This window comes from Oncorhynchus mykiss, chromosome 10, assembly GCF_013265735.2.
Source record: "Oncorhynchus mykiss isolate Arlee chromosome 10, USDA_OmykA_1.1, whole genome shotgun sequence".
NCBI classification, from domain to species: Eukaryota; Metazoa; Chordata; class Actinopteri; order Salmoniformes; family Salmonidae; genus Oncorhynchus; species Oncorhynchus mykiss.
Genome location: NC_048574.1, coordinates 50,855,934 through 50,878,449, shown reverse-complemented (window position 1 = coordinate 50,878,449; position 22,516 = coordinate 50,855,934). Strand labels below are relative to the sequence as shown.

General features: G+C 42.7%; 1 protein-coding gene across 4 annotated transcripts in view; it reads right to left on the bottom strand.

Moving 5' to 3' along the window:
* The window catches only part of LOC110534229 (LHFPL tetraspan subfamily member 6 protein), a 57,855-nt gene extending 40,660 nt beyond the window's left edge, over window positions 1-17,195 (bottom strand). The window contains exons 1-3 of one of the 4 annotated variants that reach the window (XM_036933329.1): window positions 17,047-17,190; window positions 16,879-16,938; window positions 15,705-16,257 (exon numbers count right to left, since the gene is read on the bottom strand). In XM_036933329.1, the coding sequence (XP_036789224.1) occupies window positions 15,705-16,089 (385 nt within the window). In that variant the 5' untranslated portion in view covers window positions 16,090-16,257; window positions 16,879-16,938; window positions 17,047-17,190. Of the gene's footprint in view, window positions 1-15,704; window positions 16,258-16,728 lie in introns of all 4 variants that reach the window. The other 3 variants (XM_036933330.1, XM_021618957.2, XM_021618956.2) reach the window with 3 other exon arrangements.
* Window positions 17,196-22,516: the final 5,321 nt, after the last annotated feature.

The following is a 22,516-nucleotide window of genomic DNA, read 5'->3' as shown; positions in this document are numbered from 1 at the left end:
TGATTTCTGTTATACTCACAGACATCATTCAAACAGTTTTAGAAACTTCAGAGTGTTTTCTATCCAATACTACTAATAATATGCCTATATTAGCATCTGGGACAGAGTAGCAAGCAGTTTATTCAATACGCTGTGTCTATGGGGCCAGATTGCATTTCCCAATTCTTCCAGTAGATGTCAACAGTCTTTAGAAAGTTGTTTGAGGCTTCTATTGTGGAAGGGTGTCGAATAAGAGCTGTTTCAACAAGTGGACTAGGCTGAGGTCATGCGGGCGCGCTGTTCCTTTTCCTCTGTAATGAATACCCTATGGTCCAGTTGGAATATTATTGAAGATTTATTATAAGACCCTAAGGGTTGATTTGTAAACATCGTTTGACATGTTTCTACAAACTGTAATGGAACTCTTGACTTTTCGTCTCCACAATTTGGCGGGTAACTGTATGGCTTGCTTTTGTGGCTGAACACTGTTCTCAGATTATTGAATATTGTGCTTTTGCCGTAAAGCTTTCATTGTAAACCCAGTGTTGAGGATCAGCGGGGTGGAGATGTTGTTTCCTACACCCGTCAAAGTCCAGGACCCAGTTACACAGGGCTGGGTCGAGACCCAGGGTCTCAAGCTTAATGACAAGTTTGGAGGGTACTATGGTGTTAGATGCTGAGCTGTAGTCGATGAACAACATTCTTACATAGGTATTCCTCTTGTCCAGATGGGTTAGGGCAGTGTGCAGTGTGATTGGGTCATCTGTGGACCTATTGGGACGGTAAGCAAATTGGAGTGGGTCTAGGTTGTCAGGTAGGGTGGAGGTGATATGATCCTTGACTGGTCTCTCAAAGCACTTCATGATGACGGAAGTGAGTGCTACGTGGCGGTAGTCGTTTAGCTCAGTTACCTTAGCTTTCTTGGGCGGCAGGTAGCATAGGTTAGAGCATTGGACTAGTAACCGGAAGTTTGCAAAATCAAATCCCCGAGCTGACAAGGTACAAATCTGTCGTTCTGCCCCTGAACAGGCAGTTAACCCACTGTTCCTAGGCCGTCATTGAAAATAAGAATTTGTTCTTAACTGACTTGCCTAGTTAAAAAAATAAAATTGGTAACAGGAACAATGGTGGCCCTCTCGAAGCATGTGGGAACAGCAGACTGGCATAGGGATTGATTGAATATGTCTGCGCATGGTCTGTGCAGCCAGCCAGCCAGCTGGTCTGCGCATGCTCTGAGGATGCGGCTAGGGATGCAGTCTGGGCCAGCAGCCTAGTGAGGGTTAACACGTTTAAATGTTTTACTCATGTTTTACTCATGTTGGTGAAGGAGAGTCCGCAGGTTTTGGTAGCGGACCGTGTCGGTGGCACTGTATTGTCCTCAAAGCGAGCAAAGAAGTTGCTTAGTTTTGTCTGGGAGCAAGACATCGGGGTCCGCGACGGACCAATCTTTCTCTCCTAACATATTTGCACAAATTGACTGTAGGTATTTCCTTCAAAAGTAGATTAAAAAAAAAATACGTTTTGGCCACCCACGAGATACATGTATAAACTGTTAAATACATGACACATGAGATATAAGCAAGCATAGATACTGTACATATACCATTTACTACAGTATATACAATCCCCCAAACATGTGTACAGTAAACTGCCTGAACTTCAATCTGGTGCCACCAAGTCTCCTTTTGCATCTACAACTCTCTTTCTTATTGGTCTGTTAACTAATTTACTGGCTGGTGATGTCACTAGGCAGGCCAAAACTCCATTCCACCAAAACATGCTTACATTTCAAGCTGTCTTTTCAAACAGCTCTTACACTTAAGACTGCGAAATGGTAATTTTCACAATTTCACAGTATTATTCCAACCTCAGTGTGGAAATATCTATCAAATACAGGGAAATCAACTTTTTGACTGCAATGGGACTTTTAAAAAAACACACCCTAAAAATATCTACAATATTGACATTGTAAGGCACTGGAAGAACTTAAAACCTGTTAAGGATATGGCAGACATATGCCCCCTTTGGAGAGATTGGGTACCCCTAGTAAACTGAAAAAAAAATCTGTCAAAAATTGATAATATATGCATATATATAGAAAACACTCTAAAGATTCTAAAACCGTTGGAATTGTGTCTGTAAGTATAGCAGAACTCACAGGGCAGGCATTCTTCCAAACTAGTTTTTGTGGTCATGAAAGTTGGAGCAACTTTGACGTCATCGCCCCCACCCTTCCCAACGAGTTATGATTCTGGGGAGACGTTCTATCTCTTCCGCTAGATGTCCTCTTTCAGTAGAGCTTTGAATCGTTCAAATCCCGCGAGAATTGACCCTATGGGAGTGAAATTAGTGCGTGCCACGAGAAAATAGGCTGTGCGTAGGGGCGCGAATTGGTCCCAGTCATTCCTTTGTTCCAGCACTCAAGAGAAGGGCAGACGATGGCCGATTGAATTGAAGTTTGTTTTGTGTGTCTAAAACATCATAAAGCTTGCTTCTGCACTTAGTTTGACCTGTTTAGTCGACATATAATATGTAATTTTGAAGTTTTGATGCACAACTTTTCCGGACCAGAGGACGTTTTGGGTGCATTTCAGCTGATGTTATTAGCAGTAGCTAATACAAAGACGCAAGACTTGAAACCAAACGATGTATTGGGTAAGTATGAAGCCTTCCAGAACATTCTGAACGAAGACCATTGAAGGTAAGGGAATATTTATGCTTAAATCTGTGTTTCTGTTGACTCCAACATTACGTAGAAATGTAGCTTGTAACTGAGCGCCGTCTCAGCATATTGAATAGTGTGCGATTTCTGTAACGTTAAAAATAAATCTAACAAAGTGGTTGCATAAAGAAGCAGTGTATCTTTCTAACTATATGTAGAACATGTATATTTAGTCAAAGTTCATGATGTCTATTTACGTTATCTTGCCGCGCTACCGAGATTTCCTGCGGGCATTTTTAAGTAATTTCTGAACGTGAACTCACTGTAAATGGACATTTATGGATATAAATGGCATATTATTGAAAAAAAAAAAAAAGTACTGTGTAACATGTCATATTACTGTCATCTGATGAAGATTTTCAAAAGGTTAGTGAACGATTTATTTTTTAATCCTGCGTTTGTTGATTGCATGTTTTGGCTATTCAAATGAGCTGTGTCTGGTGGTGGTTTGACATATATATGTGCTATGTTTTCGCCGTAAAACATTTTAGAAATCTGACTTGCTGGCTAGATGAACAAGGTGTTTATCATTCATTTGAGCTATTGGACTTGTTAATGTGTGGAGGTTAAATATTTTTAAGAATATTTTTGCGTTCCATGCGCCACCGTTTCAGCTGAACGTGGGAGGGTTGATTCCCAATTGGGAACCAATATCTTAGACAGGTTAAACCAATAAGAAAGACATTTCCAAACCTTTCTGCCATTAACAGCTAGTTTTCCCCTCCCCACTCAGACCACTCCCAGACAGTCCTAGCAAAATTCTTGCTTGAGAAATTGCTCTTTGGTAAGAAGCTCTTTTTGTTTCTTTTGGGAATGGAAAAGGACCCAAAGTACTCAGATGTACCCTGCCTGGTCAGTTGGCAAGACAGCACAAACAGATCTGGGATCAGGCTTGCTTCAGAGAAGGATCGCTTCAGAGAAATTACCGGTGCTTAATGGTCCAATGCAGCTGTATCTCAATATCATATTTATTGGTAACAATTAAGTACCTTACTGTGATTGTTTTTGATTAATAAAAAAAAGTACACAAATTAGCTTAGCTGAAAGTGTCTGGGAATGGTCTGAGTGAGGAGTGGAAAACTAGCTGTTTATTTATTTACTTGAAATTTTGCAGGATGAAATCTCTTGATGCACCATCTAGTTTCCAAGAGTGTTTTTTTCAAAACTAAACAAACAACACTTAATAACAAGAATAATATGGCTATTACTGTCAAAAACTCCATCCCACCGGAACAGGCTGAAATCTGTCCCTTTTTTTTTTTTTTTTTTTTCCAAAAAGCTCTTACACTAAAGGCAGTATCATAATTTTCACAATTTCAGTGTTATTTCGACCTCAGTATTGGAAGTATATATATTTTTAAACACATGAATATCACGTTTTGACTGCACTGCTCCTTTAATATACACAACGACGGCGACGCGGATGGAAGCCTGAGAGGCAGCCCCAAAAATGTATTGGGGGGGGGCTAACAGGGAGTATGGCTACGCCAGGTAGGAGACCTGCGCAAACTCCCTGTGCTTACCGGGGGGCTAGAGAGACCGGACAGGCACCGTGTTATGCAGTGGTGCGCACGGGGTCTCCAGTGCGGGTGCATAGCCCGGTGCGGTATATTCCAGCTCCGCGTGTCGGCCGGGCTAGATTGAGCATCGAGCCTAATGCCATGAAGCCGGCTCTACGCAGCTGGTCCCCAGTGCGTCTCCTTGGGCCGGCTTACATGGCACCGGCCTTGCGCTCGGTGTCTCCGGTTCGCATGCATAGCCCAGTGCGGGCTATTCCACCTCGCCGCACTGGCAGGGCGACCGTGAGCATTCAACCAGGTAAGGTTGGGCAGGCTCGGTGTTCAAGAGCTCCAGTGCGCCTGCACGGTCCGGTTTTTCCAGTACCACCTCCACACCCCAGCCCTCCGGTAGCAGCTCCCCGCACCAGGCTTCCTGTGCGTGTCCTCGGCCCAGTACCACCAGTGCCAGCACCACGCATCAGGTCTACAGTGCGCCTCGCCTGTCCAGCGCTGCCAGAGCCTTCCTCCTCTTCAGCGCTGTCGGAGTCTCCCGCCTGTTTAGCGCTGTCAGAGCTTTCCGCCTCTACAGCGCTGCCGGAGTCTCCCGCCTGTTCGGAACTGCCAGTCTGCAAGGAGCTGCCAGTCTGCAAGGAGCTGCCAGTCTGCAAGGAGCTGCCAGTCTGCAAGGAGCTGCCAGTCTGCAAGGAGCTGCCAGTCTGCAAGGAGCCGCCAGAGCTGCCAGTCAGCATGGAGCAGCCAGGGCCGCCAGTCAGCATGGAGCAGCCAGGGCCGCCAGTCAGCATGGAGCAGCCAGTCAGCATGGAGCAGCCAGAGCTGCCAGTCAGCATGGGGCAGCCAGTCAGCATGGAGCAGCCAGAGCTGTCAGTCGACCAGACTCTTCCAGATCTGCCAGTCGACCAGACTCTTCCAGATCTGCCAGTCGGCCAGACTCTTCCAGATCTGCCAGTCGGCCAGACTCTTCCAGATCTGCCAGTCGGCCAGACTCTTCCAGATCTGCCAGTCGGCCAGACTCTTCCAGATCTGCCAGTCGGCCAGACTCTTCCAGATCTCCCAGACTCTTCCAGATCTGCCAGTCAGCCAGACTCTTCCAGATCTGCCAGTCAACCAGGATCTGCCAGATCTGCCAGTCAGCCAGGATCTGCCAGTCAGCCAGGATCTGCCGAAACCACCAGCCAGCCAGGATCTGGTAGATTCATCAACCTGCCTGAGCTTCCTCTCACTCCTGAGCTTCCCCTCAGTCCCGAGCTGCCTCAGTCCCGAGCTGCCCCTCAGTCCCGATCTGCTCCTCAGTCCAGTGGGGTTCTGGGTGAGGACTGCTAGGCCATGGTCGGCGGCGAGGGTGGACTATCCAAGGACGCGAGGAGAAGGGACTAAGACATTGATTGAGTGGGGTCCACGTCCCGCGCCGGAGCCGCCACCATGGACAGACGCCCACCCGGACCCTCCCTATTGTTTTGAGGTGCGTTCGGGAGTCCGCACCTTAGGGGGGGGGGTTCTGTCACACCCTGGTCAAAGTATTTTGTGTTTATCTTTATTTATTTGGTCAGGCCAGGGTGTGGCATGGGTTTTTGTATGTGGTGTGTATGTATGGGGATTGTAGCTAGTGGGGTGTTCTAGCTAAGTCTATGGCTGTCTGAAGTGGTTCTCAATCAGAGGCAGGTGTTTATCGTTGTCTCTGATTGGGAACCATATTTAGGCAGCCATATTCTTTGAGTTTGTCGTGGGTGATTGTCCTTAGTGTCTTGATGTCCTTGTTCCTGTCTATGTGTTTTCACCAGATAGGCTGTTTAGGTTTTCGTTACGTTCTTTATTTTGTAGTGTTTGTATTGATTCGTGTTTTACGTTTGTTTATTAAAACATGGATCGGAATCTACACGCTGCATTTTGGTCCGACTCTCCTTCTCATATAGAAAACCGTTACAAAAAGTTTGGGGTCACTTAGACATGTCCTTGTTTTTGAAAGAAGAGCACATTTTTTGTCAATTAAAATAACATCAAATTGATCAGAAATACAGTGTAGACATTGTTAATATTGTAAATGACTATTGTAGCTAGAAAAAACAGCAGATTTTTTATGGAACATCTACATAGGCGTACAGAGGCCCATTGTCAGCAAACATCACTCCTGTGTTATAATGGCACATTGAGTTAGCTAATCCAAGTTTATTTTAAAAGGCTAATTGATCATTAGAAAACACTTTTGCAATTATGTTAGCACAGCTGAAAACTGTTGTTCTGATTAAAAAAGAAATAAAACTGTCCTTCTTTAGACTAGTTGAGTATCTGGAGCGTCAGCATATGCGGGTTCGATTACAGGCTCAAAATGGCCTGAAACAAAGAACTTTCTTCTGAAACTCGTCAGTCTAATCTTGTTCTGAGAAATGAAGGCTATTCCATGTGAGAAATTGCCAAGAAACTGAAGATCTGGTAAAATGCTGTGTACTGCTCCCTTCACAGAACAGAGCAAACTGGCTCTAACCAGAATAGAAAGAGGAGTGGGAGGCCCCAGTGCACAACTGAGCAAGAGGATAACTACAATAGAGTGTCTAGAAACAGACGCCTCACAAGTCCTCAACTGGCAGCCTCATTAAATTATACCCGCAAAACACAAGTCTCAACGTCAACAGTGAAGAGGCGACTCCGGGATGCTGGCCTTCTTGGCAGAGTTCCACTGTCCAGTATCTGTGTTATTTTGCCCATCTTAATTTTTTATTTTCATTGGCAGGTCTGAGATATGGCTTTTTCTTTGCAACTCTGCCTAGAAGGCCAGCATCCCGGAGTCGCCTCTTCACTGTTGACGTTGAGACTGGTGCGGGCCTCTGTATGCCTATGTAGATATTCCATTTAAAAAATCTGACGTTTCCAGGTACAATAGTTATTTACAACATTAATGTCTACACCGTATTTCTGATCAATTTGATGTTATTTTAATGTAATTTTTTTTGCTTTTCTTTCAAAACAAGGACATTTCTAAGTGACCCCAAACTTTTGAACGGTAGTGTGTGTGTGTATATACACTGCTCAAAAAAATAAAGGGAACACTAAAATAACACATCCTAGATCTGAATGAATGAAATATTCTTATTAAATATTTTTTCTTTACATAGTTGAATGTGCGGACAACAAAATCACACAAAAATTATCAATGGAAATCAAATTTATCAACCCATGGAGGTCTGGATTTGGAGTCACACTCAAAATTAAAGTGGAAAACCACACTACAGGCTGATCCAATGTCCTTAAAACAAGTCAAAATGAGGCTCAGTAGTGTATGTGGCCTCCACGTGCCTGTATGACCTCCCTACAACGCCTGGGCATGCTCCTGATGAGGTGGGGGATGGTCTCCTGAGGGATCTCCTCCCAGACTTGGACTAAAGCATCCGCCAACTCCTGGACAGTCTGTGGTGCAACGTGGCGTTGGTGGATGGAGCGAGACATGATGTCCCAGATGTGCTCAATTGGATTCAGGTCTGGGGAACGGGAGGGCCAGTCCATAGCATCAATGCCTTCCTCTTGCAGGAACTGCTGACACACTCCAGCCACATGAGGTCTAGCATTGTCTTGCATTAGGAGGAACCCAGGGCCAACCGCACCAGCATATGGTCTCACAAGGGGTCTGAGGATCTCATCTCGGTACCTAATGGCAGTCAGGCTACCTCTGGCCCCCCAAAGAAATGCCACCCCACACCATGACTGACCCACCGCCAAACCGGTCATGCTGGAGGATGTTGTAGGCAGCAGAACGTTCTCCACGGCATCTCCAGACTCTGTACCACCCATACCACCCTCATGGAGTCTGTTTCTGACCGTTTGAGCAGACACATGCACATTTGTGGCCTGCTGGAGGTCATTTTGCAGGGCTCTGGCAGTGCTCCTCCTGCTCCTCCTTGCACAAAGGCGGAGGTAGCGGTCCTGCTGCTGGGTTGTTGCCCTCCTACGGCCTCCTCCACGTCTCCTGATGCACTGGCCTGTCTCCTGGTTGCGCCTCCATGCTCTGGACACTACGCTGACAGACACAGCAAACCTTCTTGCCACAGCTCGCATTGATGTGCCATCCTGGATGAGCTGCACTACCTGAGCCACTTGTGTGGGTTGTAGACTCCGTCTTATGCTACCACTAGAATGAGCCAGGAAGCATAGGAAATGAGAAGTGGTCTGTGGTCACCACCTGCAGAACCACTCCTTTATTCGGGGTGTCTTGCTAATTGCCTATAATTTCCACCTGTTGTCTATTCCATTTGCACAACAGCATGAGAAATGTATTGTCAATCAGTGTTGCTTCCTAAGTGGACAGTTTGATTTCACAGAAGTGTGATTGACTTAGAGTTACATTGTGTTGTTTAAGTGTTCCCTTTATTTTTTTGAGCAGTGTATATGGCATTTGCCTGATCAGTTTGGATTCACCAAAACAAGCCACAGATCTGGTTTCTGGGAAAGAAACTCGCTTGTTGTTTTAGCAATTGATGAATGTGTTTTCCTTCAAATCTACCCTTGTTTTGACAGGATGACCTCTCTTGGAGGATAATTGACACATTTACATGAGTGAGTCTCCAGTTGAGAAGGGTATAATTTCCACAGCAGCATGTTCAGTCTCTATTTGAGGAACCAGCCAATCCAGTCCATGCTGTCTTCAGGTCACTGATTTACTCTACTGCTATTCCTTCGTGCGCTCTATACCTCCCTCGCTCATTCCCTCTCTCTGTCCTTCTGTCTCTTTCCTCCCCTCCACTACCTATCTCTCCCTCTTGATGGACTGCCGGGCCATACATTAGGGAGACTGGAGGTATGGGGCCCTTTGTGGGAAATTAATGGGAGATTGATTGCAAAGAGAACAGTGTTATACTTAAAAAGACCAGAGTTTGGAGACCAGGGAGAAGGAAAGAGAAACGAGGGATTGGGTGGGAGCTGAGCAGACAAGTACCACCTGGCACCTGTGGATATGTGGATATGTATGCTGTAGTAGATTGATAGAAGAACTGATAGACAGAGTGACAGAGACCAAACAGACAGACTGAAAAGCATGAAAATAAACAGACAGAATAATATGATTTTTTTGTTCCTTCTCTCACACATCCAAGAGGTGAAATACTTCCAAGAGCACACATTTTGTGCTTTACCATACAATAATATATGATATAGCCTCTCAAGCGAATAGGATCAATTTCACAGCTTTGGTTTAGCTTTTGGTTTCTGGATAACTCGTAAATCGTCTGAAACAGTGAAATAGTACCTATGCAAGGCTCCATCCTTCATACTGGGATTTAAAGCATGCAAAACAGAACAGAACATATAGCCCTAACCTGTCTAGCTAGACACAGTAGTGCTCAGTGTGTTGTGCTGAGCTGTGCTAGGGCTGGGTGATATGGCCAAAATATCATATCACAATATTTTCACAGTTTTTTATAGTATTTTAGGTTATCTTTCAATAATTTAGTTTTGATATCTTGCGTGGGATTCACTGGAATCTCAGAAGCTCGAAGAACCAATCACATGTCTGTCGGATACAGATTGCTAGCATCATACAGCTAGAGTAGAATAGGGATGGACGGTATTTCTTATTTTACTATATACCAGTATTGATGCACGGACCAGTTTAGGTATTTACTTTATTTCAATGTTAAGGATCTGCCCCTTTTATTCAATTTTCGCCTAAATGACATACCCAAATCTAACTGCTCAGGGCCAGAAGCAAGGACATGCATATTCTTGATACCATTTGAAAGGAAACACTGAAGTTTGTGGAAATGTGAAATGAATGTAGGATAATATAACACATTAGATCTGGTAAAAGATAATACAAAGAAAAAAAAACATGCGTTTAGTTTAGTACCATCATTTAGTTTTCGTACCATCTTTGAAAGGCAGAGAGAAAGGCCATAATGTATTATTCCAGCCCCATTTAAGTTCATAACTGTGCACTCTCCTCAAACAATAGCATGGTATTATTTCACTGTAATAGCTACTGTAAACTGAACAGTGCAGTTAGGTTAACCAGAATTTAAGCTTTCTGCAGATATCAGATGTCTATGTCCTGGGAAAGGTTCTTGTTACTTACAATCTCATGCTAATTGCATTAGCCTATGTTAGCGCAACTGTCCCGTGGGGGACCCACTGATCCTGTAGAGGTTTTAAAGTGATACACCACTCTGTTTTTATAATTTACTGTGCTACTTGCATCGGCTCTCTCTTTCTCTCACCAAGCCCCGGCCCCTGTTGCTCAATGAGCGCAGTTGTTGTTGCTTGACCACGAGATCATTTGCCGACCGTTCACTCTTTAGTTTGCATGAATGCAGCAGATGCAACAATATGTTGATGACAACAATGCCGCTTTCCACTTTACTTCCCAAGAAGGAACAAATTCATTATTTAGGCTATATTATTTCAAGGCTGTACCCTACATAGAAATACATTGTGAAGCATTTGCGAGTGCAACACAATAGGCTGGTAGGGACAAAGCGCTCAGCATTTAAACATTTTGTTGTATCAAATCATTATAGTCTATACATTTCACATATAGGCTGTGATTTACTTGAAATACATTTTTTTTTAAATGACAGTGCTTTTGAAATTATTTTTCTAAATTCATATTTAGAAAGTTTTGGCCAGTCTGTGGCTTCAGACTCGTGAGATGGTGCCTGGAGAGCAGGCCAGAAGCGAAATTGAAGCGGACGAGAAGGCCTATGCTCCAGCCTTTGGGAATCTCGCTCCATGCTCCAGTCATAACGGGATCGCTCCGCTCATCGCTTGTTACGTTACAACCTTATTCTAAAATTGATTCAATTGTTTTTTTCCCATACAATCCCCCAAAAACAGATGAAGAAATGTTTGCACATTTATTGAAAATTAAACAGAAAAATTACATTTACATAAGTATTAAGACCCATTACTCAGTACTTTGTTGATATGAACTGAATAAACAGAAAATCGTTAGTTACTTAACAAGTGAATTTCCTTGAAAATTGCAATACAATTTCCATGAAAATTGAGATAAAGTATTGTATAATTTCATAAGTGAGGATCTCTAAGAATCCCCACTGCTGGCATTATAGCCATTACCTAATGGAAGTGTATTTCGGAGCATGTAAGAACCACTGCATGGACCATAGAACAGAATTTAGATGAGAATTGAGTAGGATAAACAGTCTCCCTCCTCTTTCATTAATAAATAATGAGGCGGACGCTGTGTTCTCAGAGAGCAAAATGTCGGGAGATATTTATCGTGCATGAAATGGCCAGTGGCCTCCTGAGAGAGGGGAGAGATACAGTATGTTTACATGCACACTAATAATTCAGTATTAAACTGATTGTGGCAGTAAGCCGAGTAAAGCGTTTACTATCTTGATTGGTGTAAGGTAAAAATCTAGGTTAGCATACGCCAATTAAAACACCTGGTTTTCTGAGCAAATTTACAAATTATTAGGACATGTAAACAGCTTAATCAGAGTTCAAGAAGTTTATTTGATCTGTACATGTACCTGCACCAGTGGGGAAAGCCTCCCTCTTTTGCACGAGTGAAGTGAGTTCAGAAAAACATCTTAGAAATGGTTCACACAAACAAACTTCATATGTCCGAACTCAGAATCAAATAGGCTTTGCAAAAATAACATGGTTGCTTTGGTAGAACGTTTATTTTGATTGGTGATTTTCCGCATTTATTTCAGTCCCATCAGGTAGCCTGATTTCAGATGTGTCCATGTAAATTTGATTATTTGGGAAATTGTTGTTCTTGCAAAGCATGTAAACGTTTTAAACAAACTATTACACTAATCTCACTATCCACAATAACTGTATTATTGTGTACATGTAACCATACTCGGTGAGGTCCAAAAATATTTAGACAGTAACACATTTGTTGTTGTTTTGGTTCTGTACTCCAGCACTTTGGACTTGAGATGATACAATGACTAGGAGGTTAAACTGTCAGCTTTAATCTGAGGGCATTTCCATCCATATTGGGTAAACTGTTTAGAAATTACAGTACTTTTGAACACCATAGCTATGCCTCCATGGGATGACAATGTCCCATCCACAGGGCACAAGTTGTCACAAATTGTTTGATGAGCATGACAACTATGTAAACCATATGCCATGGCCATCTCAGTCACCAGATCTCAACCAAAGATTGTCTATTATATTGACAAGACAGCTCTAACAATGGAAATAGATGTCCTCAAAGATAGAAGGCAGGCAGGAGAGATCAGGTGGGACCATTCTAGCCAATGAAAGGACAGATATGTGAGTGAACAACAGGCCATGTTTGTATCTGTGCCACAATAGTGTCTGTGACAGCATGGGCAGCACCATTGAGGCCTAGTCCATTTTCTTCTTCATTGGCTGATTGCTACCAACTCATAGGAATCCCCACCCAGTTGACAACTTTAAGAAATGGTGGAAGCCCTCAATGGCACTATGTGTGGTAAAACGGGTTATATCCAGTGGTGACCCGTCATTCAGGGCAGGTGGCCCACATTTCTTTGGGGGGGCTTTCCCAGTATTGCATGTTATTTTGGCATTAATATGTGTCACATATCAGTTTGCAAACAATGTAGAAAAATATCTATATATCATTGAGTTAATAAAGCCACGTACAAACATGGTCTCTTTTTTGTTTTCTTGAGTAAGGCAGCCTATCTCAATGCTTTCTGTGGTGGTGGTGATGCAAGCCAGCAGAAAATACAGAGCGCTGCGGCGTGATTGGCTCACTGTTCTGTCACTCAAGTCTAAGGGTAGATCTACATTAGAAGTTCCCATCCAAGAAGGAACAATGTCATTGGCCACAGATAAAATTAAGTCAAATCACATTATAGCTAGTGGCTTTGATTGGACTGATCATGTCAATATCATACTTCAATATCTTAGCAAGAAGATATCATCATGAATCAAGACAACTGGGCACTTGGGAAAACTTTAATTCAACTGAGAAATAATGAAGAAATTATAAATAAAAAGTATCGGTGCTCATCGGCCATTGGACATAAACAACAAGTTGGAAATCGCAAATTCAACAATGAGTGGTTTGGAAGGAATCAGTGTCTTGCAAAGCAATCACTAGCCTGCTATTCAGTGGATTGGTAGTGTGGTCACAAGTCTAAGATTAAAGGGTCTCTTTTCCTAGTTTAAAATTATAAACATTGAGCTGTCAATGAAGCATGATTTGTGCCGCTCCCAAAATAACAAATTCACTCGGAACTTCAAAATCTGACTTCAGTGAGTTCAAGACAACTGGGCACTTGGGAAAACTTTAATTCAACTGCGAATTGTAAATTCGGAACTCGGGCCCCTTTCTAGGTCTACGACCTGAAGATAACTGGCATCATCATGATTCTACCCCCCCTTTGATGACAAAGTTTGCCCACGAAGGACCACCGCACCACCTTGCTGTTCAAGTGAGCACGGTTCTGACTTGGTGTACAGGGAGAATACTAAGAACAGCCCATGTTCTGAATTCTGTTGGTGTACATTTCAAAAGTGCTGAACAAAGTTATATTGACTACGTCCATTTTAGCTCGCTCAATGTCTCTTATCCACTTGTCGTCCCCTTATGCCATATTTTGTACACCTCGATTGTCAGTAGAAACCACATTTGTGTAAGCAAGTCAGCCATATCAGCTATGTTTTTTTAAAGGCAGTAAATGAGGCTGAATGAACTATTTTGCTGCCAGACAAGGCTCCGCTGATAGCCAGGTCTAGCAGTGGTAACTGCCGTTGGGACTGTTGTTGGGACTCTGGTGTTGGGACAGCTTTATGTAGGCCCTAACAGTTTATGGGAACCGCTTGTCACCATTATAGTGCAATGAATGTGTTGTCTAGTGGCTTTGCTGGCATGCATCCCACAAAATTATTTTTTGTCCCACCAACATGCTAAAATCGCCACTGGTTATATCCATGATGATTCCTCTATCTCTATGACAGAAGGCATAACTCCCAGATAAATTGTATTTAACGTCGCCGAAACACCATCCAGTAATATATATATCAATATATATCAATATATCAATGCTTTTATAAACATAACCATTACAAAATGTATATTCGATCAAATAAGCTTTACGTAGCAAATTGGCAATTACATTTTTTGTTGTCCAAATTCAATACTTTCTCATTGACCTCCATACAAAAATTCCTCACTTCATAGGCTTATTTTTGTGGACAAATTTAGGGTGGAGTAAAACCTCTCACTTGGCCTCTTCCTCTCTGTCTCAGCCCAATTGAACACTTATGGGAGATTCTGGACAGCGTTTTCCACCACCATAAAAAAAAAACACCAAATGATGGAATTTCTGGTGGAAGAATGATGTAACATACTGTAAGAATATGTTGAAGATAAATACACAACGCATAGAGAGGACTAGAGGTCAAAAGGACGAGAGGTCAAAAGGACGAGAAGTCAAAAGAGTAATAACGATCAATGGAAATTGTGTTTTTTTCTGTAATAGGGGATTAATGAGCAATGGGTCAGAGACATGGGAGGGATATGTCTTCTGAAATAGGATACTTTGTTATTCGGCCATTGGCTAGTTTTATTACAAGGAATTCTAATTGGTCAACCACAGGCTAGGGCTGGGTTATAAAACTACATGCTGTCCCTTTGTTCTGGGGAGAATCACTGGAGAGAATCACTGAGGACAGGGGAGCATGACCATCTGCTTCCTAACATGATTTGTCCTTTTTGAATAAACCTATTATAAACCTATCCTCCCCCAGATTTGCCTTGTGGTCTGTGTTATTAAAGAATAACATAAATTGCTAACAATACCTCCAATTGAGTTCCAGACACTTGTAAAATCTATTCCAAGGGCACATTGCTGTTCTGGCCCAACACCCTATTAAGACACTTCATGTAGGGGTTTCCATTATTTTTGGAAGATGCGTGTATATTTAGTATTATAGCTAATATTCTCATTGTTGTCCCGGTTGTTTTCATACTTTTTATGTGTATCGCTTTGGCAACATTGACCTCGTCATTCATGCCATTAAAGCATACAGAATTTGAGAGAGACAGAGCGAGGACTCCGAGGCCCTGATATGCAAGCATGAAAAGGTCACACTAAATCAACCCCATGAAAAGAGTGATCAAAGTCTTTATAGAGATGGAGGAGAGGGGGATGAGTGCATGAGGGGGAAGAGAAGCAGTATGCTCTGATTTACTACAGAGGCCTTTCCTCTTATAGAGGCATTTTTCTTAAAGGACACACACCACATGTTGAGTGTGTTGCATCTGGATCAGGAAGCCCACGCCATCACCACCTCATGTCTCTCTCCTCAGACCCCCAAGGTCCGAAAAATAAGACAAACAGAGAAACCAAAAATAACACTGTGGAGTCGTCGTTCAGCCCAGCTTCGTTCTATTAAATCATTCAACGATAACATTCTACACCCATTGGTGGAGGAGTCAGTCTACTCATTATTGTATCCATCCTTTTTTCCACCCATCCATCCTTCCACCCATCCAATCTTAACAGCGCTTAATGATTTTAACTTACCCCCTACAAACTGGATGCCCCCGGCCACCCGTCCAATGGTCCTGGAGATGAGGTCAGACACACAGCATCCCATCAGGGCCGTGAGGGACACCAGGAGCAGCAGGCCACAGCCCACCCCTGTCACCACCGTACAGATCCTCCACTCCAAACTGGGGATACCCTGAAACGAGGCGTAACGCCCACACTGCTCCAGCATCACCGTGGCCCGGTGAACCTCATCACGCACCGGGTACGAGCACCGCCGGAAGGTCCCGAAAGAGACCGGTTTACCCATCTGGGACCCTAGGAGCCAGTATGGCATAAAGAAACCCACACAGGAGGCCGCCGCACACAGGAAGGAGAGCAGAGCCCACACCACGCCCGCACATGTCAGGCTAGAACCCATATCTCAGTATCTCAGTGACCAGCAACAACGATGACCCCAACGATGATAAAAAAATTGTTTTTATCCCACAGAAGTTGTTTGCTTTTTATCAGCAGCTCTGTTGATGAATAATTCCCAGGCTAGCACCAGCAGTGTTCTTCGTCCAGCCTCTTCTCTGTACGATGACCCCTGGTGAGAGAAAGAGAGAGAGAGAGACATAGAGAGAGAGACAGAGTGAGGGGGAGAGAGAGTTGGATTTGAGGTACAGGCAGGAAAAACAACTATACTGTCACTGGATACATGAAGGATCATAAACTATGGACCTCACAATTGCAAAACATCTTTATCATTTGGGCTAAGACTTATTACAGTACTATTAAATAATGCAAGTGGCATCTCTTGACTTTGTTAATGTGCCCTTAATTTCAACGGGTGATTCATTTTAACAATACATACATGTAATTATTTACATAGGTAATAATTATAATAGCTTCCTACATAATTACAATACTGCATATGAGCTTTAAAATTCAGACCTGCTAAACCTTAGCCTACTAATAATAACCCAAGGCAATCAAGGCTATTTTTAGAATGTAATGGCCTGACAAGTCCGCAGTTTTTGTTCCCATATCAAAAGTTGCTAAATATAAAAATAATTACCTCTCAGGCATAGATGTCCGTGTGTTCATAGATATTTCCTATTTCCTTTCATCTCAGCACCATAGGCGCTTAATTTCGAAGCAAACAAACATTGTGTCGAGCATTCTATTCTATTCTTGTAATGCAAGGGAAAGTTTTCAAAAATCTTACGTTTCAATTCCTCAACGTGATCCCAAACGTGTAGGTGAGAGGTCGATGTCAAAGTGCAATCTAAATGATAAAGAGAAGAGCAACAGGACTTCAATAAAGTGCCCGCCGTCGGTACAGCTCTCGTTTATCGAAAAAAAGATATCCAATATGTCAAACTCGCTCAGTTACTGTAGGCAAAGCGGTCCGCGTTCTGGAGTTAACGGGAAACTGAAAACACCTCTGTCCCAATGCAGCGACCAGAGCAACATTCCTTGGCTTCGAAGTGAGTGACGACGACGTAGGCTTGAACACAATTATTCAGTGAGCAGCAGAATGTGGGTTGGTTCCTGTTTGCCTCCTGCGGTTGCAGCTTGGTCACATAGAATAGACGTAACATAGTACATTTAAATCCGGAACAATCAATTTCGTATACTGTAAATTACATTTGGTATGGTTACATGAGACAAAAGATTATTTAAGGAAAACGCGAACAGCCTTGTTTCAGACTAGACGTAACATAGTAAATCCGGGACAATCAAATGTATATAATATGTAACGTTTGGTATGGTTACATAAGACAGAAGGTTACTTAAGGCAAATACGAAAGGAGTTTGTTTGGTCGCAACCTAGTCCCAGAGCATTTCTTATTATTCTGTACGTAAATCTGAGAAACTTCATTTAGTGTGATATGTTACGTGTTGTATGGGATGTATTCATTTGTGGATGTCCATCACCCATTTCATATGATATGTTACAAATTACAATTCGTATTATATGTTACAAATTTGCAAAACGCATGATATGATATTCTAGCTAGGTGGCTAACGTTAGCTAAACTAGGGGTTAGGGTTAAGTTTAAGTTTAGGAGTTTGTTTAAAAGGTTAAGGCTGGGGTTAGGGGAAGTGTTAGCGAAAAGGGTTAAGGTTAGGGGAAGGGTTAGCTAAAAGAGTTCAAGTTGGGGTTATGGGAAGGGTCAGCTAACATGGTAAGTAGTTGCAATGTATCTAAAAAAAAGTAGTAAGTAGTTGAAAAGTTGCTAGTTAGCAAACAAACTTTTGGTACGCCTGACCAACCACCCTACTTTTGTTTTGGATTAAACAACCGTCTGTCTTATGTTACCACACAAAGCATAATACTGTATATTATACTAATTTCAGTATTTCTGATTATACATGTACTATGTTACGTCTAGTCTATGAGACCAGGCTGAATGTAGGGGAATATAAAACGAATGACCATCAATCTAATTATCTAATACACTCGTTCAAACAGTCATCACTGTCCACTCACGTTTAACAATCTAATGATCCAATAACTCGCATGTACACGCACGCATACACCAAGTTTACCCCTGTTAATGTCAGACTAAAGGCATACACTCTTCTAACCTTCTAACACACTCTTCTAATGGTGGGTTAAGAGCACAAACAAAAATCGTTTTGGGCACTGTCACTGAATGCGAAAAGAACTGGGGTTGAGTCCCTTTCAGTCTTCCCCCCGAATTCGCCATACAACGTTCTACTGTGTATCCTAGGCGAACTTGTAAAAAAACGGTGCATAATGACAATTATTAACGACCTTAACCGTGGTGCTTTACCAACAGGTGTCCCATGTCAAACTACTCTCCAAATTAGCAACAATACCGCTATTTTGCAGCCCATTATAAACCTATAGTGGCACACTAAAATACCAATTCCATATTATGGAGAGAACAGCTCAAATAAGCAAAGAGAAATTACAGCCCATCATTACTACTGGATCGGTGTCCCGAAATCGGGCCAGTTGTTGCTCAATATGCGATAATGTTTTTTTATTAACATTTCTTTATTTCACCTTTATTTAACAAGGTAGGTCAGTTGAGAACAAGTTCTCATTTACAACTGCGACCTGGCCAAGATAAAGCAAAGCAGTGCAACAAAAACAACAACACAGAGTTACACATGAGACAAACAAACGTACAATCAATAACACAATATAAATATCTGTATATAGTGTGTGCAAATGAAGTAAGGAGGTGAGGCCATAAATAGGCCATAGTGGCAAAGTAATTACAATTTAGCAATTTACACTGGAGTGATAGATGTGCAGATGAGGATGTGCAAGTAGAAATACTGGTGTGCAAAAGAGCAGAAAAACAAAAACAAAAATGGGATGAGGTAGGTAGGTAGGTAGTTGGTTGGATGGGCTATTTACAGATGGGCTGTGCATAGCTGCAGCGATCGTTAAGCTGCTTTGATGCTTAAAGCTAGAGAGGGAGATATAAGTCTCCAACCTCAGTGATTTTTGCAATTCGTTCCTGTCATTGGCAGCAGAGAACTGGAAGGAAAGGCGGCCAAAGCAGGTGTTGGCTTTTGGGATGACCAGTGAAATATACCTGCAGGAACGCGTGCTACGGGTGGGTGTTGCTATGGTGACCAGTGAGCTGAGATAAGGCAGAGCTTTACCTAGCAAAGACTTATAGATGACCTGGAGCCAGTGGGTTAAATGATGCCTGGCTATTCTTTAAAAGTACCTTCCTCACCATCTTAAATAAGCATGCCCCGTTCAAAAAAATTAGAACTAGGAATAGATATAGTCCTTGGATCACTCCAGACCTGTCTGCCCTTGACCAGCACAAAAACATCCTGTGGCGTTCTGCATTAGCATCGAATAGCCCCCGTGATATGCAACTTGTCAGGGAAGTTAGGAACAAATATACATAGGTAGTTAGGAAAGCTAAGGCTAGCTTTTTCAAACAGAAATTTGCATCCTGTAGTACTAACTCAAAAAAGTTCTGGGACACTGTAAAGTCCATGGAGAATAAGAGCACCTCCTCCGAGCTGCCCATTGCACTGAGGCTAGTAAACACTGTCACCCCCGATAAATCCACTATAATTGAGAATTTCAATAAGCATTTCTCTACGGCTGGCCATGCTTTCCACCTGGCTACCCCTACCCCCGGTCAACTGCCCGGCACCCTCCACAGCAACCCGCCAAAGCCCCCACCATTTCTCCTTTACCTAAATCCAGATAGCTGATTTTCTGAAAGAGTTGCAAAATCTGGACCCCTACAAATCAGCCGGCCTAGACAATCTGGACCCTTTCTTTCTAAAATGATTTGCAATAATTGTTGCCACCCCTATTAATAGCCTGTTCAACCTCTCTTTCGTGTCATCTGAGATTCCCAAAGATTGGAAAGCTGCCACGGTCATCCCCCTCTTCAAAGGGGGAGACACTCTACACCCAAACTGCTATAGACCTATATCCATTCTACCCTGCCTTTCTAAGGTTTTCGAAAGCCAAGTTAACAAACAGATTACCAACCATTTTGAATCCCACCATACATTCTCCGCTATGCAATCTGGTTTCAGAGCTGGTCATGGGTGCACCTCAGGCACGCTTAAGGTCCTAAACGATATCATAATCCCCATCGATAAGAGACATTACTGTGCAGCCGTATTCATTGACCTGGCCAAGACTTTCGACTCTGTCAATCACCACATTCTTATCGGCAGACTCAACAGCCTTGGTTTCTCAAATGATTGCCTCGCCTGGTTCACCAACTACTTCTCTGATAGAGTTCAGTGTGTCAAATCAGGGGGGCCTGTTGTCTGGACCTCTGGCAGTCTCTATGGGGGTGCCACAGGGTTCAATTCTCAGGCAGACTCTCTTCTCTGTATACTTCAATGATGTCGCTCTTGCTGCTGGTGATTCTCTGATCCACCTCTACGCAGACAACACCATTCTGTATACCTCTGGCCCTTCTTTGGACACTGTGTTAACTAACCTCCAGACAAGCTTCGATGCCATACAACTCTCCTTCCGTGGCCTATAACTGCTCTTAAATGCAAATAAAACTAAATGCATGCTCTTCAACCAATCGCTGCCTGGACCTGCTTGTCTGATATGACTTGGTTGGTAGCCTAGCATATTATCTCCTTTCACTATCCATCTACAGTGGGGCAAAAAAGTATTTAGTCAGCCACCAATTGTGCAAGTTCTCCCACTTAAAAAGATGAGAGGCCTGTAATTTTCATCATAGGTACACTTCAACTATGACAGACAAAATTAGAAAAAAAATTCCAGAAAATCACATTGTAGGATTTTTAATGAATTTATTTGCAAATTATGGTGGAAAATAAGTATTTTGTCAATAACAAAAGTTTATCTCAATACTTTGTTAAATACCCTTTGTTGGCAATGACAGAGATTAAAAGATTTCTGTAAGTCTTCACAAGCTTTTCACACACTGTTGCTGGTATTTTGGCCCATTCCTCCATGCAGATCTCCTCTAGAGCAGTGATGTTTTGGGGCTGTTGCTGGGCAACACCGACTTTCAACTCCCTCCAAAGATTTTCTATGGGGTTGAGATCTGGAGACTGGCTAGGCCACTCCAGGACCTTGGGGCAGCCAGCGGAAAATACAGAACATAGGGGTTGTTAATGTTCTCTAGTTGCACTGTGATTGGCTCAATGTTCATTCACTCATGGGGACGCTACATCACCGCAAAACATACATGGAGAGATAAAAAATTCAAGCCACTTGGGTGCTGCCATTGAGCTACAATCGAAGTGCCCATCCAAGAAGGCTCAAGGGCATTGTCCACAGATAAAATAAAGTCAAATCACGTTCTATCTACATTAGCTTTGATTGGACTAATCATGTCAACATCATACTTTTGAAATCTTAGCTAGCAAGCTTGCAGTTATCATCATGAATCAAGTCGACAATCTACTGTCAAATCCTTTTCAATCCTTGTTATATGAAGAGAAATTATAGATAAAACGTGTCGGTGCTCATCAGCCATTGGACATAAACAACAAGTTGGAAATCGCAAATTCAACAATGAGTTGTTTGGAAGGAATCAGTGGCTAACTGCAAGCATTGCAAAGCAATCACTAGTCTGCTATTCAGTGGAGTGGGTGTGTGGTCCAAGTCTTGGTTTAAGGGTCTCTTTTCCAAGCTTAAAACAATAAACATTGAACATTGGTCATGCTGTCAATCCAGCATGCTGTCAATCAGCATGACTTCTGCCGCGCTCAAAACAACTGGAAACTCGGGAACTGGGAATTATCAGACTTCAGTGAGTTCAAGACAACTGGGAACTCGGAAAATAACAAGCTCCGACTGGGATAATACATTTTTGACAGTCTTCCATTTTGGGGCGGTAGATAGCCTAGTGGTTAGAGCGTTGGATTGAATCCCAGAGGTGACAAGGTAAAAATCTATCATTCTGCCCCTGAACATGGCAGTTAACCCACTGTTCCTAGGCTGTCATTGTATATAAGAATTTGTTCTTAACTGACTTGCCTAGATAAATAAAGGATAAATAAAAAAATATAACAACATTTTTAAAATTCAATTGTAAGTAGGGAACTTTGGCCTCTTCCTTGAGCTCCGACCTGAAGATCACTGATGTCATCATGATTCTAAGGTGGTCCTTCGAGGGGAAATTTTGTTTTCAAATTTGGTCATCAAACTCTGGCATTCTCTGGATTTGTGGTGCTTTCAAGACAACTGGAAACTAAGAATTTTTTTTAGAATCATGATGACAGGAATCAAAAGGATGGAATTAGGGTCAGATTTGCCAAATGGAGGGTGAGGTAGAGCTTTGTATGCATCTCTATGTGTGGAGTGTAGGTGGTCTAGAGTTCTTTTCCCTCTGGTTGCACATTTAACA